General features: G+C 44.4%; 1 protein-coding gene and 1 long non-coding RNA gene across 2 annotated transcripts in view; one reads left to right on the top strand and one right to left on the bottom strand.

Annotated features, from left to right (window-relative positions):
* The window catches only part of c2h10orf67 (chromosome 2 C10orf67 homolog), a 135,172-nt gene that overhangs the window by 13,588 nt on the left and 95,862 nt on the right, over nucleotides 1-25,722 (top strand). Inside the window, exons 4-8 of the mRNA XM_033015600.1 lie at nucleotides 8,285-8,359; nucleotides 14,625-14,768; nucleotides 22,739-22,877; nucleotides 24,110-24,168; nucleotides 24,485-24,550. Of these exons, the coding sequence (XP_032871491.1) occupies nucleotides 8,285-8,359; nucleotides 14,625-14,768; nucleotides 22,739-22,877; nucleotides 24,110-24,168; nucleotides 24,485-24,550 (483 nt within the window). The remainder of the gene's footprint in view (nucleotides 1-8,284; nucleotides 8,360-14,624; nucleotides 14,769-22,738; nucleotides 22,878-24,109; nucleotides 24,169-24,484; nucleotides 24,551-25,722) is intronic.
* LOC116968784 lies at nucleotides 13,496-25,337 on the bottom strand. The gene is made up of 3 exons (XR_004410529.1): nucleotides 25,260-25,337; nucleotides 20,237-20,239; nucleotides 13,496-13,506 (listed from the first exon to the last, which is right to left on the bottom strand). It is a non-coding gene; the product is annotated as an uncharacterized LOC116968784 (long non-coding RNA).

Below are 25,722 nucleotides of genomic sequence, written 5' to 3'. Positions count from 1 at the left end.
TCTATAAGATCACCCCTTATCCCCCTGCAGTCCAAGGAATAGAGTACTATCCTGCTCAACTGCTCCCTATTGCTCAGGTACTTGAGACCAGACAACATCCTCAGAAATCTACTCTGCACTCTTTCCAGCTTGACAACATCTTTCCTAAAACTGAACACAATAAACGTGGCCTCATCAACGTCTTGTATAACTACAACATAACCCCCCCCCCCCCCAACTTCTATACTCAATACTCTGACTGCTAAAGGCCAAAATGCCAAAAACCCTTTTCACCACCCTATCTACCTGATTTATAAATCTCAGCCAGGGAAACTGCAATTTCCTCTCTAGCTTCCCACAGTATCCTAATACTCACTGAATAATCAAATTCCAATAGTCTGTTGATTAGTTGACTAGTTCAATTACTTAGTAACATAAATGGGGGAATGAATGTTTTGAAATAATATTTCTTGAGCTAATATTATTAATTGGTGTCCTAAAGTTGAGATTGCAAGATGCTATTTCTGTAGCAATGGAGATCATTTTCCAATGTTCTATAGATTCAGGATCAGTTCCTGTGGATTGAAGGGTAGCTAATGTTATCCCACGTCATTCAAACAGCTTGGTTTGAACGAAATTTCATCCCTACAGTTTAACATTACAAAAAAAAACAAGACTCACACATAACACAATTTACACAAACATCCATCACAGTGAATCTCCAACACCTCCTCACTGTGCTGGAAGGCAAAAAGTCTTATCTCTTCCCATTGTTCTTCTCCTGCGGTCCAGCAGTCTAACTGCAGCGTCGAGGCGACTGCGGCTCACGATGTTAAAGCCCCCGGCGGGCGATGGTAAGTTCCGTGGCTGTTTAAGCTGCGCTGGGCGATGTTAGGCCCCGCTCCGAGTCATTTAACCCCGCGATTCCGGCGGCAGAAGTTGCCGTTGCAGGAGCTCCGAAAAGCGGTCTCCCACCAGGGATCTGCGAGCTCCCGATGTTCCTGTCCACCGGGCCTGCAGCCGGAGCCTCCGAAGCTCCGAAGTCCGGTCGCAGCCGCGCGGCGCCACAGCTCTCCCCGCTCCGAAGTCGGCCAGCTCCGTGATGGCGAGTCCGCAGGCTCAGCGACTGGAGCCCTCTCGTTGGTTCCGGTTGGAGGCCGCTGGCTCCACCAGGGCTCTCGCTTAACTTTTTTTCCCTGTTGCCAGTCGGGCAACCTTGGCAGCTTTTTAGGTTGCCAAATGACAGTTTAGGTAGTCATTTAATATGGCTTGCATGACGCGTGCGATAATGTGCTCGGACGAAGTGCGTAGATACCAGTCGGAATTATACTCAATGAAGCATTCACATATTATTTCTGCATCAAATAAAGTCACAAACTAAACATATTCACCAATCAAGACATGATATATCCCACAATGACATGCAGCAAAATTATAAGACAGTATCTCAACTCTTTTTACACATTGCAATTAATGCAATTTCTATTAGTTCTTTCCACTTCCAAACAAAATGTGGTTGGATTATTCAGCGTATGATTAACCTGTGTCAATAAATCCTGGACCATGGTAACATATATGCGTACGTATAGTTGTGAATGGTGCTCATTAAATAACTACAGTACTGATACTCCATATTAAGAGCATTGATTTGGCGTTAAAATGAATTCTGTAATAACGTGTCAACGGCAGCAGTGACAATCGAACACTGCGGTTTTAATGTTCCACGTGTTCACAATTTAATTAATCCATCTTTATGGATTAAAACAAATAATAACATTGGGAATTAAAACACATTTGATTGCATTCGGTTATCAAACATAGTCAATGTTCGCGCTGAAGACATTCTCAGGACAATAGGGTCAGGGAGGGGGGCGTGTGTGAATCAGTGCAGGGTGGATAGATGGCGGGGGGGGGGGGGGGGGGGGGGGGGGGGGGGGTTAGAAGGCAGTCAGTGCAGAATGGATAGATTGAGGCAGGTGAATTAGTACGTGTTGGTTGGAGTATGTAAAATTGTGCGGGGAGAGCACGGGGGATGTCAGTGGTGTTGAATGGGGGGGTTCAGTTCAGGATGGATGGGGGTAGACAAAAGTGCTGGAGAAACTCAGCGGGTGAGGCAGCATCTATGGAGCGAAGGAAATAGGCAACGTTTCCGGTCGAGACCCTTCTTCAGACTGTTCCCCCCATTCTTCTTGAATGGGAGGATCAGTTCAGGATGGATGGGAGGGGGGGGAGATCAGCGCAGGATGAAGGGGGGGGGTATCAGTACAGTGTGGATCGGAGGGTCTGTGCAGGATGAATGGGGGATCGCTACAGGATGATTGATGGGAAGGTGCAGGGTAAATGGAGGGTGGGTCAGTACGGGATGAATGCGTGGATTAGTACAGGATGGATGGGGGATCAGTACAGGATGGATGGAGGAGAAGTGCAGGATGGATGGGAAAGGGGTAAGTACAGGGTGAATTGGGGAACCAGTGTAGGATGGATCGGGGGGGGCAAGGGAATCAATGCAAGGTGGATTGGGTGATCAGCGCAGGATGAATAGATTGGGGGGGGGGGTAGATGGGGAGGGGAGCACAGGGGATGTCAGTGAGGACTGAATAGAGGTGGCAAATGGAGATCAGTGCGGGATGGAGAGGAGGGGTCCCAGGATAAGGGGGGGGGGGGGGTGGAGGGGGCGTACAAAAGAGAGAGAGAAGGGGGCGAGGTATGGGGGAAGGAGGGTCAGCGCTCCTCGGACAACATCGCCCGCTGCCTTGGCCGTTGGGATCTCCTCGCCACCGCCTCCCTCCTCCGCCAGCCAACAGCAAGGTGCGGGGCCGAGCGGTGCAGCTCAAAGATCCCATAGCTATAGGATCTTTGGTGCAGCTGCTTCAGAAGGGTCGGAACGAATGACGGGTCCCGCACAGCGGTAGCAGCGACCGTGACAGCATCTCCATCTCCTCCTCCCGCACCCCGCCCACCCTGATAGCAGGCAACGGCCGCTACCAGGGCGGGCGGGGGGGCGGGAGGAGGAGGAGATGGAGCCGCTGTTCGGGGCCCATCATTCGCTCCGACCCTTCCTCACCCCACACCTAGTATCTTTCCCACGCAATACAGCCGTCACCGCCGACACAAAACGTCGCGTTCCTTTTCTCCAGAGATGCTACCTGACCCGCGGAGTTACTCCAGTTTTTTGTGTCTATCTTCGGTACAAACCAGTATCTGGTTGCCAAGCCGGGCAAAATGACTCGGTGTTCAGGTTGCCCGGCGGCGCTTTGAGTGGTCAGTGGCACCCGGGCAACCGTTAATTTTGAGCCCTGTCCACGATGTTAGGCCCAACGACATCGGAGACCCGACAGGGAAAAAGTGGGTCCACGTACAGGGAAGAGATTAAACGGTTTCCTCCACCCACCCCCCACATATACACAGCTAAAAAATAAATAAAACTAAAATCAAAAACATACATTTAATGAGACAAAAATTTAAAAAAGACAGACGGACTGCAGTCGAGCCGCTGCTGATAGGCGCCGCCACACTACAGCCAAGGTCTAATCAAAATGTGCGCTTAAAAGGTGCCTGCGAGTTAATGGACCAAATAGATGTAAGCTACATTTTAATATAAAATTGCATACATGTAAGCCTACAAGTAACAAACAAAATGTGTAGATAACCTCTGAGAAGTACATAGTTACAATACCACTTGTTTTAGTGAATGTGAAATGAAAAAAAAAATTTTTTACTAGATCCAGGCAAACCAATAACTATTGGCGAAAAACCAGTCCAGGCATTAAATTTTGGGCTTCAGCCCCATCCTACCCTTCGGGCTTCTACCCCATCCTAACTTAGTTGTGCGTGTGCGTGTGTTAGTTGTCTGTGCGTTATGTGTGGGAGGGAAGGAGAGAAGGACGGAGGGAGAGAAAGGAGGAAGGAGTGAAGGGGGTGAGGAAAGTAGAGAAAGAAGAGAGGGAGGGGAGAAAGAAGGGAGGGAGGGAAGGAGAGAAGGGAAAACAGAGAGGGGAGGGAGAGAAGGAGGGGAGGGAGGGAAGGAGAGAAGGGAGGGAGGGAAGGGAAGGAGAGAAGGGAAGGAGAGAAGGGAGGGAGAGGGCCGGCGGCGGGAGCGGATGCCTGTGTCCGGGTGAACGCATGTGAACTGAGGCCGAGGTTTGTAAACCCCGGCTCGGCCCTCCCTGTATTGTTCACCGCATCTCCCCGGGGAGAGAGAGGGGTGGAGCCGGGGCTGTGTGCGTGAAGCACGGCGACTGGAGGGGCGGGAGCGCTGCCCTGGGACCGTGAGGCACCTCCCCCTCTCCCCATCTCCATTCCCCCTCACACCCCCCTCCTCGTCTACCCCTTTCTTCCCCCTCCACCCCTCTACTCTCTCTCCACCCTTCTCCCCCCCACCACCCGGGGTAGATCTACCCGAGCCGAGAGTAGATTACTCCCGCGGGGCCCCCTTAGGCGCAGGGCCCAATTGGGAGCAATCGATCTAATCGGCTTAAGGCCAGCCTTGGATGTAGTGTACAAGGACTTTCAGAAAGCATTTGATAAAGCCCCATATAGGAGATTAGTGGCAAAATTACGGCACGTGGTATTAGGGGTATAGTGCTGACATGGATAGAAAATTGGTTGGCAGACAGGAAACAAAGAGTAGGGATAAACGGGTCCCTTTCAGAATGGCAGGCAGTGACTAGTGGGGTAGTCCTGTTGTACTTCCCCTTTTCCCAACTTGACGCCATTTAGATAGTAATCTGCCTTTCTGTTTTTGCTACCAAAGTGGATAACCTCACATTTATCCGCATTAAACCTAATCTGCCATGCATCTGCCCGCTCCCCTAACCTGTCCAAGTCACCCTGCATTCTCATAGCATCCTCCTCACAGTTCACACTGCCACCCAGCTTTGTGTCATCTGCAAATTTGCTAATGTTACTTTGAATCCCTTCATCCAAATCATTGATGTATATTGTAAATAGCTGTGATCCTAGCACCGAGCCTTGTGGTACCCCACTAATCACTGCCTGCTATTCTGAAAGGGACCCGTTAATCCCTACTCTTTGTTTCCTGTCTGCCAACCACTTCTCTATCCATGTCAGCACTACCCCCAATGCCATGTGCCCTAATTTTGCCCACTAATCTCCTATGTGGGACCTTATCAAATTCTGGGACCTTATCAATGAGCGTTGTGAGTCTGTGGAATTCTCTGTCTCAGAGGACAGTGGAGGCCATTTCTCTGGATACTTTCAAGAGAGAGCTAGATAGGGCTCTTAAAGATAGCAGAGTCAGGGGATATGGGGAGAAGTTAGGAACAGGGTACTGATTGTTGATGATCACATTAAATGGCAGCAGGGGCGGAAAACCCGGGGGGGGCCAGAAGGGACACATCAGGATCGGTCCCGGCTGGGTCTCCGGCGCTGTCTCAAGTGCCCCCCGCCCCCCCCCCCCCCACGGGTGGCCAGAGAGGTCGGCAGCAAAGATCGTCCACTATAGGATCTTTGGTCGGGAGTCAGACGGGCGCGGTGCCCCCAGTGCCCCCAGGTGCGGTGCCCCCAGGCCTACAGCCAGCGCAGAGAAGCAGCGCTAAACCCAGCTCAATTCTGCCTGGCCCGCCAGGTGAGCCTACAGCCCTTCCTGGACTTGCGGGAAGTATGGACAGCGCGGAGAAGCAGCGCTGGTATCCCGTCAGTACAGACAGGGCTGTAGTTAACCCGGTGAGACAGGCAGAGTTGATCTGCATTTAGCGCTGGATTGAGCCTCCGAAGTGTGTGTGCGTGAGTGTGTGCATGCGTGCGTGGCCGCCACAAAATTGTGTCCCCCGGTCCCCTCCATGTTTTGATAGCGGGTTCCGCTCTTGAATGGCAGTGCTGACTCAAAGGGTCAAATGGCCTACTCCTGCACCTATTGTCTATTGTCCAAGTTCAATTTAAAATTGGTACAGTGAGATTTGAGTTACTGTTGATTTGTCTATTTGCAAAGTCCAACTTTGACATTGATTTTTAATTCTACAACGTTAGATAACTTGATTTCTCTATCTGTCAGTCAACTATATCTGATAGAGGCTCAGTTTGTTTAAATTGGAGGACATGCTTAGCCTGACCGCTAGGCGTGTTTTCCTGCTCTGCCTTTCCCAACTCGACATTCTTTTTTCTATGTACTTTTGTCTACATTCTCATGCTCTTAACTGCTATTCAACTGCTCTTAAATGCCTTTACAGGTCATCCTCAATGTCACGCTCCCAATTTGGCTAGCCCGTGCTGTCTCCTCTCCTTCCTTAACCCTCTAGCTGTCTCCTCCCACCCTCCCATCCGCCCGCCCTCGGGCTCCTCCTCCTCCTCCCCTTTTCCTTCTTTCTTTCCCCACCCCCCATCAGTCTGAAGAAGGGTTTCGGCCCGAAACGTCGCCTATTTCCTTCGCTCCATAGATGCTGCTGCACCCGCTGAGTTTCCCCAGCAATTTTGTGTACCATCCTCAATGTCACCCTGCTTTTATCCTTTCACAGTCATTCCACTCACCACCCTCTCTGCAGCTCCCAAAGTCTTTTTACATGGTCACTACTATGAAGCTGGGTTTTGCACTGCTTCTCTGCGCTGGCTGTGGGCCTGGTGGTACAGTTCCTGTCTGACTCCCGACCAAAGGCTCCCGACCTCTCTGGCCACCCGTGGCGGGGGTGGGGGGGGCGCCGGAGAGCCGGGGATCGATCCTGGCTGAGGATGAGGCGCAGGTCTGTGCCACGTCTCCCTCCTCCAATCACCGCTCTCTATCCTCAGTTCCACCCCCCTCCCCCTTACACCTCTCTCCTCCAATGATCACGCTGAATCATCATGTCCCGCCCCCACTGCCTGCTGACCGATGTCTCTCTCGTCCAATCGGCGCCCTCGATCATCTGTCCCACCCCCACTGTCTCGCGGAAAGCTGAGATTTCACCGGGTTTTAAAATCCGCATGGCCGTCCGAAGGGGGAGTGCGTTGGGTGCGACCGCACCCCCCTCCCCCCCCCCCCCCCCCCCCCCCCCCCAGAGTAAGAAAAAATCATTTTTCTTCTTAACTTTTTAGTCATAAAATGATGCAGTGTGGAAACAGGCCCTTCAGCCCAACTTGCCCACACCGACCAACATGTCCCATCGAAACTAGTCCCACACACGCATTTGGCCCATATCCATCTAAATCTGCCCTATCTGTCCAAATGTCTCTTAAACATTAGGATAGTCCCAGCCTTAACTACCTCCTCTGGCAGCTCGTTACATACACCCAACACCCTTTGTGTGAAAAAGCTACCTCTCAAATTCCTGTTAATTTCTGAAATATTGGTCATAAATTTGGTGCAAAAATGCTCCAAAATAAGGCTCAGAATGCATCAGAGAGCATCTAAAACCCCAGAGCTTCCAGGACCCTTAAGCGGGCCCTGGACCCTGACATAGAGGGACTTCACGCTTCGCGCTCGTGATGTGCGCAGCGCGCACACTATTTCACATTACATTTTTTGTAATCCTGTCATGCCACCCCCCTTTTTGGAAAGCTTCGTATGGGCCTGATCCGGATTACAAAAACTTGGGGGGGGGGGGGGGATGTCCCCCACCTCTCAAAACAGAGGGGGGACGTGTGTCCCCTGGCCCCCCCGGGTTTTCCGCCGCTGGAATTGCGGCCTTATAGCACCAGAGACCAGGGTTCAATCCTGATTGCAGGTGTTGACTGTACTGACTTTGTACGTTCTTCCTGTGATCTCTTGGGTTTTCGCCGGGTGCTCCGGTTTCCACCCACACTTCAAAGACGCACAGGTTTGTAGGTTTATTGGCTGCGGTAAGTCGTACAATTGTCTCTAGTGTGTAGGATAGTGTTAATGTATGGGGTGATCACTGGTCGGAGCAGACTCGGTGGGCCGAAGGGCCTATTTCCGTGCTGTATGTCTGAAGTCAAAGCAATATTTTATGTATTGATCATACTAAATCTTAAAATTAAAATCAACCCTTAGATACCCATATTTAGCTCTAATACTTTGTAGAACAATTTTAAAACTATAAATCCTAACACTTCTTGTCACTGCAGGGTAAATAGTATACTACTGAATTTTAGTAAATACTAATATATATAAATGGTATTGTTTTGGTAATAAATTGTCTGCTTCTGCAGGTGATTTTCCATAGCTGGTATAAATATGTGTGGGTTGGTTGTGTGTATTGATATTTTGTTCTGAATATTTTTAAACGGACGTGGGAAAAAAAATCTGTACTCATACTTGATCTTTGTGTATCATTAAGGCTAGATTACAGTCTTTGACATCATCCTTTGTATGATAGCTGAATTTCATTGCAGTAAACTGTTTTAATTGTTTCAGAGAATTGATATCCTTCGCAATAGTTTCAGACAACAACTTACGAACGCAATGTCAAAAATCAATGCTGAATACAAGGTTAGCATTATTGAATCTTCATATTTACCTTAAAGAAAAAGAGTCCAGGATATGTGTTTTTATATGTGCTTCATTTAAAGTTATTGTGGGCAGGGAATAGATGGATCGTCCATTCGACAAATCTTTCTGAAGATTCTTCAGCTTTCTCTTTTAGACTGATGTGCTCAACTCCCCTGTCATTGAGATCGGGAATATTTGAAGAGCCTGCTTCTCCAGTCATTGAAATACAATTCATGACTAGACGCAGCATGACTATACAGCTATACAACATGACTAGATAATCCTTGTTCGAGGAGTACCATGGCCCTATCCCCAAACTCCACCTCTGCTACATTGACGACAGCATTGGTGCAACCTCCTGCACCCATGCAGAACTCACTGACTTCATCCACTAACTTCCATCCAGCACTCAAATTACTTGGACCATTTCCGACATCTCCCTACCGTTTCTAGACCTCACTATCTCCATCGCAGGTAACAGACTACTGACCGACATCTACTACAAACCCACTGACTCTCATGGCTATCTGGACTACACTTCTTCCCACCCTGCTCCCTGTAAGGACTCTATCCCTTACGCCCAATTCCTCCATCTACGCCGCATCTGCACTCAGGATGAGGTGTTCCAAACCAGGGCATTAGAGATGTCCTCATTCTTTAGGGAACGGGGGTTCCCCTCTACGACTATAGATGAGGCTCTCACCAGGGTCTCTTCTACATCCGTAGCTCCGCTCTCACTCCCCATCCCCCCCAAATCGTAACAAGGACAGAGTCCCCCTTGTCCACACCTTCCACCCTACCAGCCGTCACATACAACAGATAATCCTCCGACATTTTTGCCACCTCCAATGGGATCCCACCACTAGTCACATCTTCCCATCTCCTCCCCTTTCGGCTTTCCGCAGAGACCGCTCCCTCCGTAACTCCCTGGTCAATTCGTCCCTTCTCACCCAAACCACCCCCTCCCCTGGTACTTTCCCTTGCAACCACAGGAAATGCTACACTTGTCACTTTACCTACCCCCTCGACTCCATCCAAGGAACCAAGCAGTCTTTCCAGGTGAGGCAGAGGTTCACCTTCACCTCCTCCAACCTCATCTATTGCATCCGCTGCTCTAGTTGTCAACCGCTCTACATCAGTGAGACCAAGCATAGGCTTGGCGATCGCTTCGCCCAACACCTCTGCACAGTTCGCATTAACCAACCTGATCTCCCCGTGGCTCAGCACTTCAACTCCCCCTCCCATTCCGTATCTGACCTTTCTGTTCTGGGCCTCCTCCATGGCCAGAGTGAGTCCCATCACAAATTGGAGGAGCAGCACCTCATATATCGCTTGGGTAGTTTACACCCCAGCGGTATCAAGAACGGAACTCGCTATCAGAACATGGAGGGGACGGGGGGACACAATGTTTTAGCGGCCACGCGTGCATGCGCACACTCACACACATAAAACACACACGCGGGTGCACGCAGCTTCGGAGGTTCAATCCAGCGCTAAATGTAGCTCAACTCTGCCTGTCTCACCGGGTTAACTACAGCCCTGCCTGGACTGACGGGACACCAGCACTGCCCATATTTCCCGCAAGTCCAGGCCGGGCTGCAAACTCACCTGGCGGGCGGGACAGGCAGAGTTAGCTGGGTTTAGCGCTGCTTCTCTGCGCTGGCCCGTCTGACTGCTGACCAAAGATCCTAGATCCTATAGCGGAGGATATTTGCTGCCGACCTCTCTGGCCACCAGCGGGGGATGGGGGGGGGGGGATACTCGGGAGGGGACGGGACAAAACAGCCCGGAGACCGTGCCGGGATCATCCTAGCTGCGGATGAGGCGCAGGTCTGTGCCACTCCTCCCTACTCCAATCACCGCGCTGAATCATGTCCCGCCCCCATTGCCTGCCGACCGACATCTCTCTCCTCCAATCGGCGCCCTCGATCACCGGATTTTAAAATCCGAATTACAAAAACTTGGGGGGGATGTCCCCCACCTCTCAAAACATGGACCTGACCCCCCCGGGTTTTCTTCCCCTGAGCGGTATGAACATTGACTTCTCCAATTTCAGGTAATCCTTGCTTTCTCCCTCCTTTTCCTCCCCTTCCCAGCTCTCCCGCAGCCCATTGCCTCCACCTCTTCCTTTCTTCCCCCCCCCCGCCCACCCCCACATCAGTCTGAAGAAGGGTCTCGACCCGAAACGTCATCTATTCCTTCGCTGCATAGATGCTGCCTCACCCGCTGAGTTTCTCCAGCATTTTTGTCTACCTTCGATTTTTCCAGCATCTGCAGTTCTTTCTTAAATACAACTTAGATCTGGTTGTTAATTGTGAGATCAATTAGCTCCGTCAATTACATACTGTTGTTTGGTATGCAAGTAGTCCTGTCTTGTAGAAAACCAGGTTGATTCCCCATTCTGAGGTATGCCCAGTGTTGCTCCTTGCATGCCCTCTTGTACTCCTTATTGAACCAGGGTTGATCCTCTGATTTGATGGTGATGGTTGCACAATCATGTGGTTGCAGATTGTGGTATTGTACAATTCTGCTGCTGTGATGGCCCGTAGCACTTCATGGATGCCCAGTTCTCATCTCCTAGATCTGTTCACAGTCTGCTCCATTTAGCATGATAGCAGCGCCACGCAATACGATGACAATGAAGTTGGGATTTTGATACTGTCATGGACAAACGCATCTTCAACAGGTAGATTGGGGAGGACAAGGTCAAGTTTTTCCCTCTTGTTGATTCCTCACCACCGGCTGCAGACCAAATTTAGCAGCAATATTCTTTAACACTCAGCCAGCTTGATTGGATCCAATATGGCTTTCGTACTCAATGTTGAGAACTCCCAGGGAAGTTTCCTCCCAGCTATACACTATCTATCAGTGTACTAACTTTAATCTATCTTAGACCCTAAAATGATTTAAATGAGCACAACAGAGATGATTTAACATGAATGGTACACTTGTATCTCAGCAAAAAAAAAAAAAATGTTACATTTACATGAGAATTTTAGAATGTATAGAAATGCTGGTTTAATGTTAATTTAAAAATATTGGTATTGGTTTATTATTGTCATGTGTACTGATATAAAATTACAAACTTTGTTTTGTGTGCTAACCAAACAGATCATACATATATGAGTACAATAGGTATGCAAAAAAAGAAAGGAAACAGTGCCAAATATAGTGTTACAGCTACCAGGAATAAGCACTTTTTTTAAATGCAAGGACCGTAATGAGGTAGCATGGAAGATTGGGAATACATTCTTACTATATGAGAGGTGCATTTCAAAGTCTGAAAATAGCAGAGAAGAAACTTAGCAGAGAATAAATAGTGGCAGTGCTATGCTTTCTTGGTAGCATTATCAATGTGGTTGGACTAAGTCAAAATGTTGGTGATATTTACACCGACAAACTTAAAGCTCTCGACCACCTCCACTTCAGCATCATTGATGTAGAGTGGGACATGTCATCCACTCCGCTTCCTGAAATCTATGACCAGATCTTTTATTTTACTGACATTGAAGAAGAAATTGGTGTCTTGGTACCATGGCCAGGGAAGATGATGATGGAGAGACATAAAATGCTGGAGTAACTCAGCGGGACAGGCAGCATCTCTGGAGTGAAGGAATGAGTGACGTTTCGGGTCGGGACCCTGTCTATAATCAGAAAAAAATCATCAGGAGAAATGTCCTTGGCAGTAGAATTAAGGAAAATCCAGGGCATTTTATGTATACATTTAAAACAAGAAGGTACACGGTATTGGGGGTTCAGTATTGATGTGGATAGAGAACTGGCTGGCAAACAGGAAGCAAAGAGTAGGAGTAAACGGGTCCTTTTCAGAATGGCAGGCAGTGACTAGTGGGGTATGGCAAGGCTCAGTGCTGGGACCCCAGCTATTTACAATATATATTAATGAGTAGGAGTTACTCCCAATATAGCAATATTGAGAAAATCAAGACATATTCTGGACCACAAATCATTACATACTCTGTATAATACACTCATATTGCCATATCTGAGTTACTGTGTGGAGATATGGGGTAACACCTACAAAACCAACGTATAGCCGTTATGCACATTACAAAAAAGAGCAATAAGAATTATCAATAACTTTGGATATCTTGAACATACAAATGTATTATTCTTAAAGTCACATACACTGAAGTTCATCGATCTGGTTAAATTTAAGACTACGCAAATCATGTACAAAGCAAGAAATAATTTACTTCCAAGAAATATACAAAAACTGTTTATGGAAAGACAGGGTGGGTATAATTTGAGAGGGGAACATAATTTAAAAAAACTCAATGTCAGAACAACTCTTAAAAGTATGTGCATAGCAATCTGTGGGGTGAATTTGTGGAATGGTCTGGAACAGGAGATAAAACTTAGCACAAACATAATTCAGTTTAAAAAGATGTACAAAACACCTTGTTAAAAGGATATTGGGATGAGGATAGGTGATTGTGAGTGGGATATTTGTTATACTGATTGTATTGGGAAGGGTGATTATAGGGTGATGGGTTGTATATATGACTAAGATACTGTATAGTATATGAGGGTTTTTTCTTTTCTTTTTCTTTTATTTTTTATTTTTTTCTCTCTTTTTTGTATGGCTTTGTAAATATTTGATTAGTGTATAAATGTAAATAATTTGGGGTACATATAGCTGCTGGTGTACATATAGCTGCTAAATTTGTATAAGATAATTACAAGCAGTTGAATAAGGGGTGGGAATTAATAAGCTTTGGCTTCTTCCTGCTCCTTTTCAGACATATGATTTCATTTATTTATAGATATTGTTTATGACACTTTATAAATCTTCTTGTTTTGTTTTTGTATGCTGTTTCACACTTGCTTTTTATTCTTTTGTTCTGTTCGAAATAAAGAATCAAATACATAAATAAATAAATGATTTGGTCGAGGGAATTGAATGCAACATCTCCAAGTTTGCGGATAAATGTGAGGTTATCCACTTTGGTGGCAAAAACAGGAAAGTAGACTATTATCTAAATGGTGGGCCGATTAGGAAAAGGGGAGATGCAACGAGACCTGGGTGTCATGGTACACCAGTCATTGAAAGTAGGCAGGCAGTGAAGAAAGCGAATGGTATGTTAGCATTCATAGCAAAAGGATTTGAGTATAAGAGCAGGGAGGTTCTACTGCAGTTGACAGGGTCTTGGTGAGACCACACCTGGAGTATTGCGTACAGTTTTGGTCTCCAAATCTGAGGAAATACATTCTTGCCATAGAGGCGGTACCAGACTGATTCCTGGGATGTCAGGACTTTCATATGAAGAAAGACTGGATAGACTTGGCTTGTACTTGCTAGAATTTAGAAGATTGAGGGGGGATCTTATAGAAACTTACAAAATTCTTAAGGGGTTGGACAGGCTAGATGCAGGAAGATTGTTCCCGATGTTGGGGAAGTCCAGGACAAGGGGTCACAGTTTAAGGATAAAGGGAAAATCCTTTAGGACCGAGATGAGAAAAACATTTTTCACACAGAGAATGGTGAATCTCTGGAACTCTCTGCCACAGAAGGTAGTTGAGGCCAGTTCATTGGCTATACAGTATTTAAGAGGGAGTTAGATGTGGCCCTTGTGGCTAAAGGTATCAGGGGGTATGGAGAGAAGGCAGGTACAGGATACTGAGTTGGATGATCAGCCATGATCATATTGAATGGCGGTGCAGGCTCGAAGGGCCGAATGGCCTACTCCTGCACCTATTTTCTATGTTTCTATGTACATAGGGATAGGTACAAAGGGTAGGACCACTCAAGGACAAAGGAGCATGGTAATAATTTACTGAACTGTAGGCAAAATATTCACTGTACGTTGATACATGTGATAATAAAGAACTATTGGTTTCCTTCCCCATTTTTGTTCTGATGTTTCATAGGATCTGGAGCTAATATTGCGAATTCCTTGGGCCACATTGCCAAGTTGTTATTTGCTGGAGCATATGTGAGCAAATTGGCTGGGTGTTTCCTACATTGTCACAATGTTTATACTTTTTTCCTACATTATTAACTGTCAAGTGCTTTAGGACTTTGTGAAAGGGATGTGAAAGGAACTATATAAATAGAAAACCACCCTGTTTTTTTCTCTTGTTCCTTTGTTCCAGAGCATTAATGTGACATTATAAAAGTATTGTAAAAATGTAATGTGCTCAATTAAAACAATTCACAACCAAAAGCAGAACTTTGTTTCAGTATGGTATTGTTCTGTTTATTGATATTTCTGGTTGTGATTAAAATTGTTCATTTTGTTCACAGAAATATTGTAGAGAATTGTGTGAAAGGAATAAGATGTCTATAGAATCCAGCAACACAACATTACTCTTGCTCAAACAGAAGGATTTAATTATTTTATCTTTAAAAGAAAAAATATCAGAGTGTGAAAGCTCAGGACGGCTCAATGTAAGTATAGTGCTTTGACATTTATTAATTTGGGCTGTAATAGTGCCTCCAAGTTTGTGATTCCCAGTTAAACACAAAAGTCTCAACTCGCAGTCTTTTCCAAATTGCAGAATTCTGCACTGGACTATCTTCAAATCCAAGCACTGTCTGGTGCACTACAGAGGAATGGCAGCGTAGAAGAAGGGAATTAGATAATTTAATTTGTTTCAATTAAGATAAGTACAAGTAAATGGGGAATCACAAATGGATAGGTCATAAGGAATAATAATATTAGGCCACTTGGCCCATCAAGTCTACGCCATTCAATCATGGCTGATCTATCTCTCCCTCCTAACCTATTTCTCCTGTCTTCTCCCTGTAACCTTTGACACCTATACTAATCAAGAATCTAGCTATCTCTGCCTTAAAAATATCAACTGACTTGGCCTCTACAGCCTTCTGTGGCAAAAAATCCACAGATTCACCACCCTCTGACTAAATAAATTTCTTCTCATCTCCTTCCCAGAATGTCCTTATTTCTGAGGCAATAACCTCTAGTACTAGACTCTCCGCCTAGTGGAAATATCCTCTCCACATCCACACTATCCAAGCCTTACATTATTCAGTAAGTTTCAATGAGGTCCCTCCTCATCCTTCTAAACTCCAGCGAGTGCATGCCCAGTGTTGTCAAATATTCATCACATGTTAACCCACTCGTTGTAAACCTCCTCTGGACCCTATCCAGAGCCAGCACATCCTTCCTCAGATATGGTGCCCACAATTCTCACAATACTCCAAATGCAACCTTATAGAGCCTCAGCATTACATCCCTGTTTTTGTATTCTAGCCCTCTTGAAATAAATGCTAGCTAACATTGCGTTTGCCTTCCTTACTACCGATTCGACTTGCAAATTAATTTTCTGAGAATCGTGCACCAGCACTCCCAAGTCCCTTTGCACCTCCGATTTCTGGATTATCTGCATAATAGAAAATAGTCTATGCCTTTATTCCTACTACCAAAATGCACTATCTGGTCCAGGTGACTTATCCCTTCAGCCCTTTCAGCTTCCCAAGCACCTTCTACTTCGTAATAGCCACTCCACTAACTTCCAACCCCTGACAGGCACGTCGCTGGTGTCTTCCACTATGAAAACTGATGCAAAAAATCGGATTCAATTCCTCTGCCATTTCTTTTATCCCCATTATCACTTCACCAGCATCATTTCTCAACGGTCTAACATCCACTCTTCTCTCTTTCCTACACTTTATATCTGAAGAAACTCTTGGTATCCTCTTTTATATTATTGGCAAGCTTACTTTATAATTTAATCTTTGCACCCTGTATTGCCTTTTTAGTTACCTTCTGTGGTTCTTATAAAGTATGACTTTATGATTCTATATGTGTTAAATCATCATTGATTATAAGTGTTTTGTGTTTTTCATATTTTGTCCATTGTACATTTTAATAATATATTCCAGTTGACAAATTTATTTGCAATGCAAATTGAACATTTCAAGAATTATCCCAGAAGCGTTTAGAAGCATTCAGTGACTGTATTGTTTCCCAAAATAGTAAAGTTGCTTTGTCTCTGTGCCATACAGACATGATTAACCCTGTTAGATAAACACATGGTATTAGTAGTAAGAAGATAGCAGCTTGTTCATCATGCAGGCACGTGCCGTGAGTAATTACTCAGAGTAGGCAGTCAGTCGGCTTTAAAAAAATCTTAAACCGCACATGCATAGATTGTTCTCCTCTCCGTAAGCTGTCAGTCAACTTTTATTAAATAATTTGTTTTCAAAAGCCATATCTCTTAATAAAGTACCGAATTCGCACCCCCATTTTGAGTTGCTAAATTTTGAAAAAAAGGCTGGCGGGACATATAATTTCTCACGCTCAAAAAATAAAAAAATTAAAATAAGGAAAGTAACAATTCAATTTGCCCAAGGCTTCCAAATTTCCTCCATTCTGAATTACTGAATGGGTGGGGGGGGGGTGGAGGGTGATGGCAGATAGAGAGATGGTGGGGAAAACGGAAGCACATCGGGACAAGTTGAATCAGGTGTCATCTTATTGAATGACAATACTAGTTCAAGGGACCAATTGGGGGGAGAGTTCCTTTCACAGCGTGTGGGGAGTCTGGCCCGGGTCAGCACGGGCAGGAGCATTGAGACGGTGGGAGTCGAGGATCATGCCAGTAACTCACTCACTCACCGCTGCTGCGGCGCTCCGGGTGCGGAGCCACCGCATTGTGGCCGGGGTGGGAAGTAGCTCGGGTGGCTGCGAGCAGCCGCCGGGACCGAACAGCGGAACCGGCCACCACCTCAGCGCCTTCTGTCAGTCCACTCACCTCTGGCAGTGCTCTCCGTCTGAACACCTCTCTCCTGCCACTCGCTGGCCTCGCTCATGTCAGCCACTTCCTGCAAATCCTTAAATTCCGACTGCCGCCGGGAGCAGGACATGGCCTCACTTGCTGCGCTGGGTTACACTGCATGGCATTCACTGCCGGGTCCGTGTCTTTCAATGTAGACCAATGCTGTCTGGTCCCAGCGGCCACTCGCAGCCACCCGAGCTACTTCCCTCCCCGGCCACAATGCGCTGGGCTCCGCGACCGGAGCACAGCGGTGAGTGAGTGAGTTGCTGGCAAGATCCCCGACCCCCTCCTTCTGAACGCTCCTGCCCTCCCCAAAACTTTACCCCTGGCCAGACTCCCCACACGGAGTGAAAGGAACTCTTCCCCCCTCCCCCCAGCAGCGCAGTCCTTTTACAGCCGCTTCCCACTTTACAGCCGCTTCCCATCAGCTGCCAGCAGTGAGGGATAGACTTAGCTATCCCTCAGTACAGCAACATTGTTCTTGATGTACTGAGTGATAGCCAAGTCTATCTTTCTTGGCTAACAACCTAACCTTCGGCCTCCAAGACGCAGGTAAATTTTTGTACCTTACTTTTGGGTAAAAAATAGCATCTTCATTGCCGGGAAATACGGTATTTAAAAACATATAGCTCAAAGAAATTTACTTACCACATTATTTGTACGCGAACTCCATTCTACTCTCTTTGTTTCTTAAGATACTCTTAACATAGAAACATAGAAAAACATAGAAACATAGAAAAACATAGAAACATAGAAAATAGGTGCAGGAGTAGGCCATTCGGCCCTTCGAGCCTGCACCGCCATTCAATATGATCATGGCTGATCATCCAACTCAGTATCCCATCCCTGCCTTCTCTCCATACCCCCTGATCCCTTTAGCCACAAGGGCCACATCTAACTCCCTCTTAAATATAGCCAATGAACTGGCCTCAACTACCTTCTGTGGCAGAGAATTCCACAGATTCACCACTCTCTGTGTGAAAAATGTTTTTCTCATCTCGGTCCTAAAAGACTTCCCCCTTATCCTTAAACTGTGACCCCTTGTTCTGGACTTCCCCAACATCGGGAACAATCTTCCTGCATCTAGCCTGTCCAACCCCTTAAGAATTTTGTAAGTTTCTATAAGATCCCCCTCAATCTCCTAAATTCTAGCGAGTACAAGCCGAGTCTATCCAGTCTTTCTTCATATATTCTTCAGCGATAAAACAGAATTCCTCCTCATAGGCTCCAAATCCACACTCAGCAAAATCAATAACCCCACTCTCACCATCGACGGCACCACTATCTCCCCAGGCCCGCAACCTTGGCGTGATCTTTGATTCCACCCTCTCCCTTGAGCCTCACATCCGCCATGTCATTAAAACCTCCTTCTTTCACCTCCGCAACATCGCCAAACTCAGACCCTCTCTCACACCTCCCGCTGCTGAAAGACTCATCCATGCCTTCATCTCCTCCCGACTGGACTACTGCAACTCACTTCTCCTTGGCATCAGCTCCACCTACATCAACCGACTCCAACTGGTCCAGAACGCAGCCGCACGACTCATCACCCACACCAAATCCTGGCATCACATCACTCCAGTCCTCAAACAACTTCACTGGCTTCCCATCTCCCACCGGATCACCTACAAAATCATGGTCCTCACCTACAAAGCCCTCCACCATCTGGCCCCCCCATATCTCACTGACCTCCTCTCCCCCTACCAACCCTCGCGGTCCCTCAGATCCACATCAGCCGGTCTCCTCTCCATCCATAAGTCCAACCTCCGCAGTTTTGGGGACAGAGCCTTCTCCAGGGCAGCTCCTAGGCTCTGGAACTCCCTCCCCCAACTGATCCGCAATTCCGTGTCCCTCACCATCTTCCAGTCCCGCCTCAAGACCCATCTCTTCACCTCTGCCTATCCTTAGCCCCACGTCCCCCTCCCTTTTCATCTGTGCTTGAATTGCCTCATATTGTGTTTTGAATTGAATTCTGTCTTTAATTTGTGTACTAGTCATGTCTCTACTATTTATTTCATTCCGCTTACATGTTTTTCCTCTACTTGCTAAATTTTTGTACGGTGTCCTTGAGACTCTTGAAAGGCGCCCATAAATAAAATGTATTATTATTATCTAGAGCAACGGATGCAGTGGAGGATGTGCATGTAAACCTGTGTCATAGAAACAGAAAAACATAGAAAATAGGTGCAGGAGGAGGCCTTTCGGCCCTTCGAGCCAGCACCGCCATTCATTGTGATCATGGCTGATCGTCCCCTATCAATAACCTGTGCCTGTCATCAGGAAGGATTGCTGGTGTCCTTGGATGGATGCGAGGGAGGAGATATAGGGGCAGGTGTTTGAGGGGCAGGTGCAGTTGCAGAGGAAAATAGCTGGGGAGGGGATGGTTTAGGTGGGAAGGGTCAAGTGAACCAAGGAGTTGTGGACAGAACGGTATCTGGAAGGCTGAAAGGAATAGGGATGGGAAGATATGACTGGTGGTGGGATCACGTTAAAGGTAAAGGACATGTTGGAGAATGAGATGTTCTATGTGAAGCCTGAGATGCTCAAATAGCTTAAATGAATAAAAAAGTCCCTTCTGCTACTATCTTTCCCTCAGCAATCCTCAAACAACGTGTTTATCATTCTCATTGTCTCACCCCCTGTCACATTATCTTCCTATCAATTCCTTCTCACAATGATAGACACAAAAAGCTGGAGTAACTCAGCAGGACAGGCAGCATCTCCGGAGAGAAGGAATGGGTGACTGCCTGCTGCACCTGCATGCCTACTTTCAAAGACTGGTGTACCATGACATCCAGGTCTCGTTGCATCTCCCCTTTTCCTAATCGGCCACCATTTACATAATAGTTTGCTTTCCTGTTTTTGCCACCAAAGTGGATAACCTCACATTTATCCACATTATACTGCATCTGCCATGCATTTGCCCAACTTGCCCAGCCTATCCAAGTCACCGTGCAGCCTCTTAGCATCCTCCTCGCAGCTAACACTGCCCCCCAGCTTAATGTCATCCGCAAACTTGGAGATCTTGCATTCAATTCCCTCGTTCAAATCATTAATATATATTGTAAATAGCTGGGGTCCCAGCACTGAGCCTTGCGGTACCCCACTAGTCACTGCCTGCCATATAATATAATGTTACAGTCGCAGTGAAAGTACAGATAACAGTACATGATCTCCTTCCTGTACGCTGTCACATTATTTGAGGTCCAGCCCGCTATGCTAATGTCATCTGCAAACTTGTAAATGGAGTTAAAGCAGAACATTGCCGCACAGTCGAGAGTGCATAGGGAATATAGTAAGGAGCGGGGCACCAGTTGCAAATTAACATGTTTAGTTTTTGCTTCATTTAATCACTTTTATTTGAGAACTCACAATCCGATGCAGTGAACAAACCATGTTCTGAAATGTGACTGAATAATAGAATTAAATTTAACTACATTTAACTACATTGTAACTACAAGATCCGAGTGAATTTATTGTTTGTGATCACCTTTAGAAATGCACAAGAAGCATTATCTCTGGAGAAAGCTTCATATTTCAACTTAAACATCCAGATTTTTAAGTTTCCAATTTAGTTAGAAGTGAATTTGACCAGTTTTCTGTGCAACAGAGCACATCGGTATTTCTCATTTTACAATTATCTGCTTAACCTAGCAGTAGCTCTCGCTTCTGAATTAGATAGTTTTGGGTTTAAGCACCACCATGCACCATGAACATATATTCATGAATGATCATTTGATGTTACACTGAAATCTTTCAAATGGTCAATTGATGAGGATGCCAGAGATTCCATTGAGTAAACAGTATTGCTATTGTATTTTATAATCTTGTTTTCAAACATCATCGTTTAGTGTTTGGAAAGGAATTCAAGCTGAAAGTTGCAAATTGAGCAATTGAATTACAAGAGAGACCTCTAGTGTGCAATGAGAGATGAGTGTCAGCCATTTGAATGACTATTGTGCCAATAAATATTATGTGCTGTTACTGCATAATATTTTTACGATTTATGACTTTTACGATTTATATACTGTACAACATAATTACTCAAATTAATAAAATAATATAGCACAGTTTAACTTTATTCAAAATATATACAAATTTACGAATGGAACTGAAGGTTAAAAGCTTGTCTCAGAAACAATAATTAATCACAGTGAAATATTTCTCATTTGGCCAAAGCTGTTTTCTTTCTTATTGGCTGTCTTAAATGTAGCAAGTTTCTTAATTTTTTTTTGAAGCTCAGGACTGCTGCTGGGGGCAGATGGCAGTGAACACCAGCACAAAACCTGCCACTCAAAGTGTAACAGATGACTGTAGCTACAGAAAACCGTCCCTTTGTTTGTCTTGCTAATGAGTGTCCTCATTGCTGCAGGAGACTTGAATAGTTAATTATTTGCAATTCTTAACTGAAACAGGTGGTGGAGCCAGAGGTAAAGATTATTCATTCAAAGCGCAAGTCAAAACTTGAAAGACTATTGTGCTTTACGGGCGGTGTAAAAAAACCCAGATACTTTATTTATCCAGTGTAAATATTTCACTGTAATTCGTAATCATCATTCAACATAAGATTAAAATTACTTTCTGGTGTTTAACCTTTAATATATATCTCATTGAATTGTTGTAAGAGAAAGGTAATGCATACATAGAGAACCCTTTGCTACAAACTATTACTATTTAATGTTTTCTGCTGAGAATCTAGCTTGAGACAAACTGTTCTCATGAATGCAAGCTAGCAAGCCTATTTGAGTTTCTTTTTCTTTTGGAGGATGGGCTATCTGAAATTGAAAAATTACATTAGAATTACATTAATTTACCATTTATGGATAAGTAACTCCTTAAGTGGAAGTTTAACTTCAAACCTTACAGTAGTGATGAGCAAAACCTCTTTCTAGAGTGAAGTGTTCAGCAGTACCAAACCGCCTGCACAGCCTACGCGTGACAGGCATGCAGAGCCATGTTAATGTTCAGAATATGAATTATCTCCGGGTGGCTCCATCACAAAGTAGAAAACCAACTGTGTATATATCAGCAGACCTGATGGACTCCATGTGGCTTCAAGCCTGAAAACTTCACTACTTTGACATGTGACGTGCTCTTTATGACTGTGGCAGTACTGTCAGTGAGGAATGGCAACAATGGCAACAAGCCCCCTTCCTAGCTCTGCACTCTGCCACCCTTGGTGTTGTCCGGCTACACACTCCCTTGCCTGCCTAGTTACGGACAGCAGTCCTTGAGCACACAGGGGGATGTGGGTGGATGGGCCACAGCTGCCTGCCTGGACACAACTACCACAATACACAGACCTGAATGATGAGGGCACACAAACAGTATGATATGTATTATTCTCATCAATAAAATGTCCCCATGAATTATTGTCTTTGTATGTAATGTACTAGCACCTTTTTACCAAGATTCGGTTTTGGTGGGGTCTACTTTTTTCTTCTCTGCACATTTCTCTTTTTTTGTGTTTGTTTCCTATTCATATTCCAAATGATTCATAAAAGCCAGAAAGTTGGATGACAGCTCTGTTGTGGAATCATTTTCATATCGGCTACACAGCTTGCCATTTCAGCTTTTTGTTTTCTGTTCTAACAAAAGAGTTCTGTGTTTTTTCAGATCGATTTTGATGGAAAAGACACTGACGATCTTATTATAGTAAATCAAGAACTGAGGAATGAAGTTAACTCCCTGAGGCAGGAGACTGAAAAAAAGGCAAAAACCATTATTTTGAAAGAAAATCAAATAAAAGAATTAGGTAATGTAGGATTCTAGCAATAATCTACGAGTGCAGAAATAAAATATTTACATGAGATCTGTCACTTGAATTATTATTTTTAATGATGTCCGATTTAACAGTAAAGTGAAAAGCTGTTCACTGATTTGTCTGGTGTAGATCAATGCAAGGTGTGTACTTTTGCAAGTTTGTTTGAGGAAGTAAATATCCAACAGGTGTTTTTATTCCAGTCAAATGATGCAGGTGCTTTAGTTTACACAACTGTTTAACTGTTTAATTTTTATCTATGTATCATCATAATGTAGATCGTTATTTCTTATGTCTTACTAAAGCAAAGTCATCATACTCAAGCTAATATAAAAATTTCCAGTGACTGTTATCAAAGCAAAATTGATAAATTGCATGCAAAGGTTTTTCATCAAATCTAATTTGGTCTACGTTCTTTGCCAATATGAAGACTTCCTCTTCTTTCATTCTGTTGGTTTATTATTTTTACCCCTGACAGATATAAAAATATTGTTTATTCCAAAGAGATTTAGCTCATTTCAGCAAATGGATGAGGTGGAACAATCCATCAAAAGGTGCTACCCAGAAGAAATACATCACAGTTTATACATTGGGCGTTGATACAGCAAAGACTTGAAATTTAATGAAAATCTTCATACATACATAATGTAATTAGGCTAACATTTTATCGTAACTTGAATGACATAGGTGTTCTGAGAGCTCCTCTTTTTTGCAACAAATTGTTGCTTGCTATCTATAAACATATTATTCGAGTGCTTCACTCTGTTCAATTGAAAATTAAGTACAAACATTTTCTTTGTACTTTAATTGATTAGATATAGTACAAGAAAATATTAAGTTGTATTTGACAGATACCGTATTACTTATTACTGCTTGTGAGCTAATTTAATGGTGTGTCTTGTTTTTGACGAGAAGTGCTTTGAGTAGATAAAGAACCACCTGCTAAAGCACTTTGTATTGGCTGTGACTAACAGACAACGACGTTCATGGGCTGGGCACACAGCCACACTTGGTCCTTGAACTACTACCTAATATCCATTAGACCAGCCGGCTAAACAGCAGGGGCAAAGCAATGAAGGTCAAGGGTAATGTTCAGGGTTAGTGTCCTGCCAGGTCCTCCATCCACTATGGATTCCAGTAGGCTATGGAGTTTGACCTTCAGCGCTGAGAAGGAACACAGACATTTGAAGATCTAATTTTCACAGTCTGCTCTTCTTTATTTTCAGAAAAGGAAATTGAAATACTAAAACACAAAACTGACAACATTGTCCACAGCATGCAAAAGGTATTGTTTCTCAAATATACATTTTTGTTTGTTCACTTTGAGGTATGAATCCCATGAAAGATGCAATAAATAGATTTGAAAGATATGTTTTAAAAGGTTGTATTAACAAATATAAACATGTGCAATTGCATTCTGATGTAATTTAAAGTGAAATATAATGTAGAATGATGTAGTAACAATTAATGAACGGAATACATTTACTGATTTATCGCCACTAAAATGTAAGTATCTGCTGAGATGTAGATGATAAGAATAGTTATTTCTTGCTACTGAGTTGGATGACAAAATATTTGCTTATATTCTTCTCTGTTTTTAGTTAGTTCAATCTGAAACAAATTTGAAGAGAGCATTAGATAATGAAATACATAGAGGGAAACAATTGGTGAGTAAATTGTTATTGTTTCATTGACGATCATAATGAATAATATATTTATTTATGAAATTTAAGAATTGTTTAATTCAAATGTTATACATACTTCTAAGATGTTTATCTGAAAACATTGTTTCTGTAAAAATAGAATGAAACAATTGTATTTTTTTAGTTTATTGTCACGTGTACCAAGGTACAGCAAAAAGCTTATGTTGCGTGTTATTCAGTCAGTATTAACCATTGCAGCTTGCATTATAAATAATTTCTTCATTTAAGGCATGCATATTTTTATGACCTAAATGCCTATGACACCACAAATGTTCCGTAATCTATCATCTAAGAAACTGTTCCATATATACTCAATGAACTCAAGAGTATATACTCAAGATTACCTTTGCCAACTTATTTGCCAACAATATACTCAAGATCACCTTTGCCAACTTGATTAGTCCAGGTTATATGAAGTCATTCATGATTATTACAGTACTTTTTCTTCAAACCACATCCTCGCTGTGCAATTTCCAGCTTAATGTCATCCTTCCTTTAGTAGGGTGACCAAAACTGAACGCAATACTCCAAATACGGCCTTACCAATGTGTTGTACAACTGTAACGTAACACCCAAACTTCTATACTCAATACCCTGGCTAATTATGCCAATGTATTGAAAACCTCATGACCACTCTATGTACCAGTGACGCCACTTTTAGGGAACCAAGTACTCGTGCTACTTGGGAGGCTTTAAACTAGAGAGGCAGGGTGTGGGAACCCAAGCAGCAGATCGCGGGACTGATGGGAAGGCAGAGGTTATGATAAGTAAATCTGAAATGAAAGACAGGCAGAACCGGTCAATGAACATGGTGAATCTAATAGACACAACATGCTGGAGTAACTCAGCGGGACAGGCAGCATCTCTGGAGCGAAGGAATGGGTGACGTTTCGGGTCAAAACCCTTCTTCAGACTGAAAGTCAAAGGAAATGGGAACGAGAGATATAGACGATGTACAGAACAAATGAATGAAAGATATGCAAACAAGTAACAATGATAAGGAAACAGGTCATTGTTAGCTGTAGCTAGGTTGGAACGAAAGACTTGGGTGGAGGAGGGATGGAGAGAGAGGAAATGAAGTGGTTACTTGAAGTTAGAGAAATCTATAGTCATACCCCTGGGTTGTAAGCTGCCCA

The sequence above is a fragment of the Amblyraja radiata genome, chromosome 2 (assembly GCF_010909765.2).
Source record: "Amblyraja radiata isolate CabotCenter1 chromosome 2, sAmbRad1.1.pri, whole genome shotgun sequence".
Lineage (NCBI taxonomy): Eukaryota > Metazoa > Chordata > Chondrichthyes > Rajiformes > Rajidae > Amblyraja > Amblyraja radiata.
The sequence above is the reverse complement of the archived record's forward strand: the minus strand, read 5'-3'. Positions and strand labels throughout refer to the sequence as shown.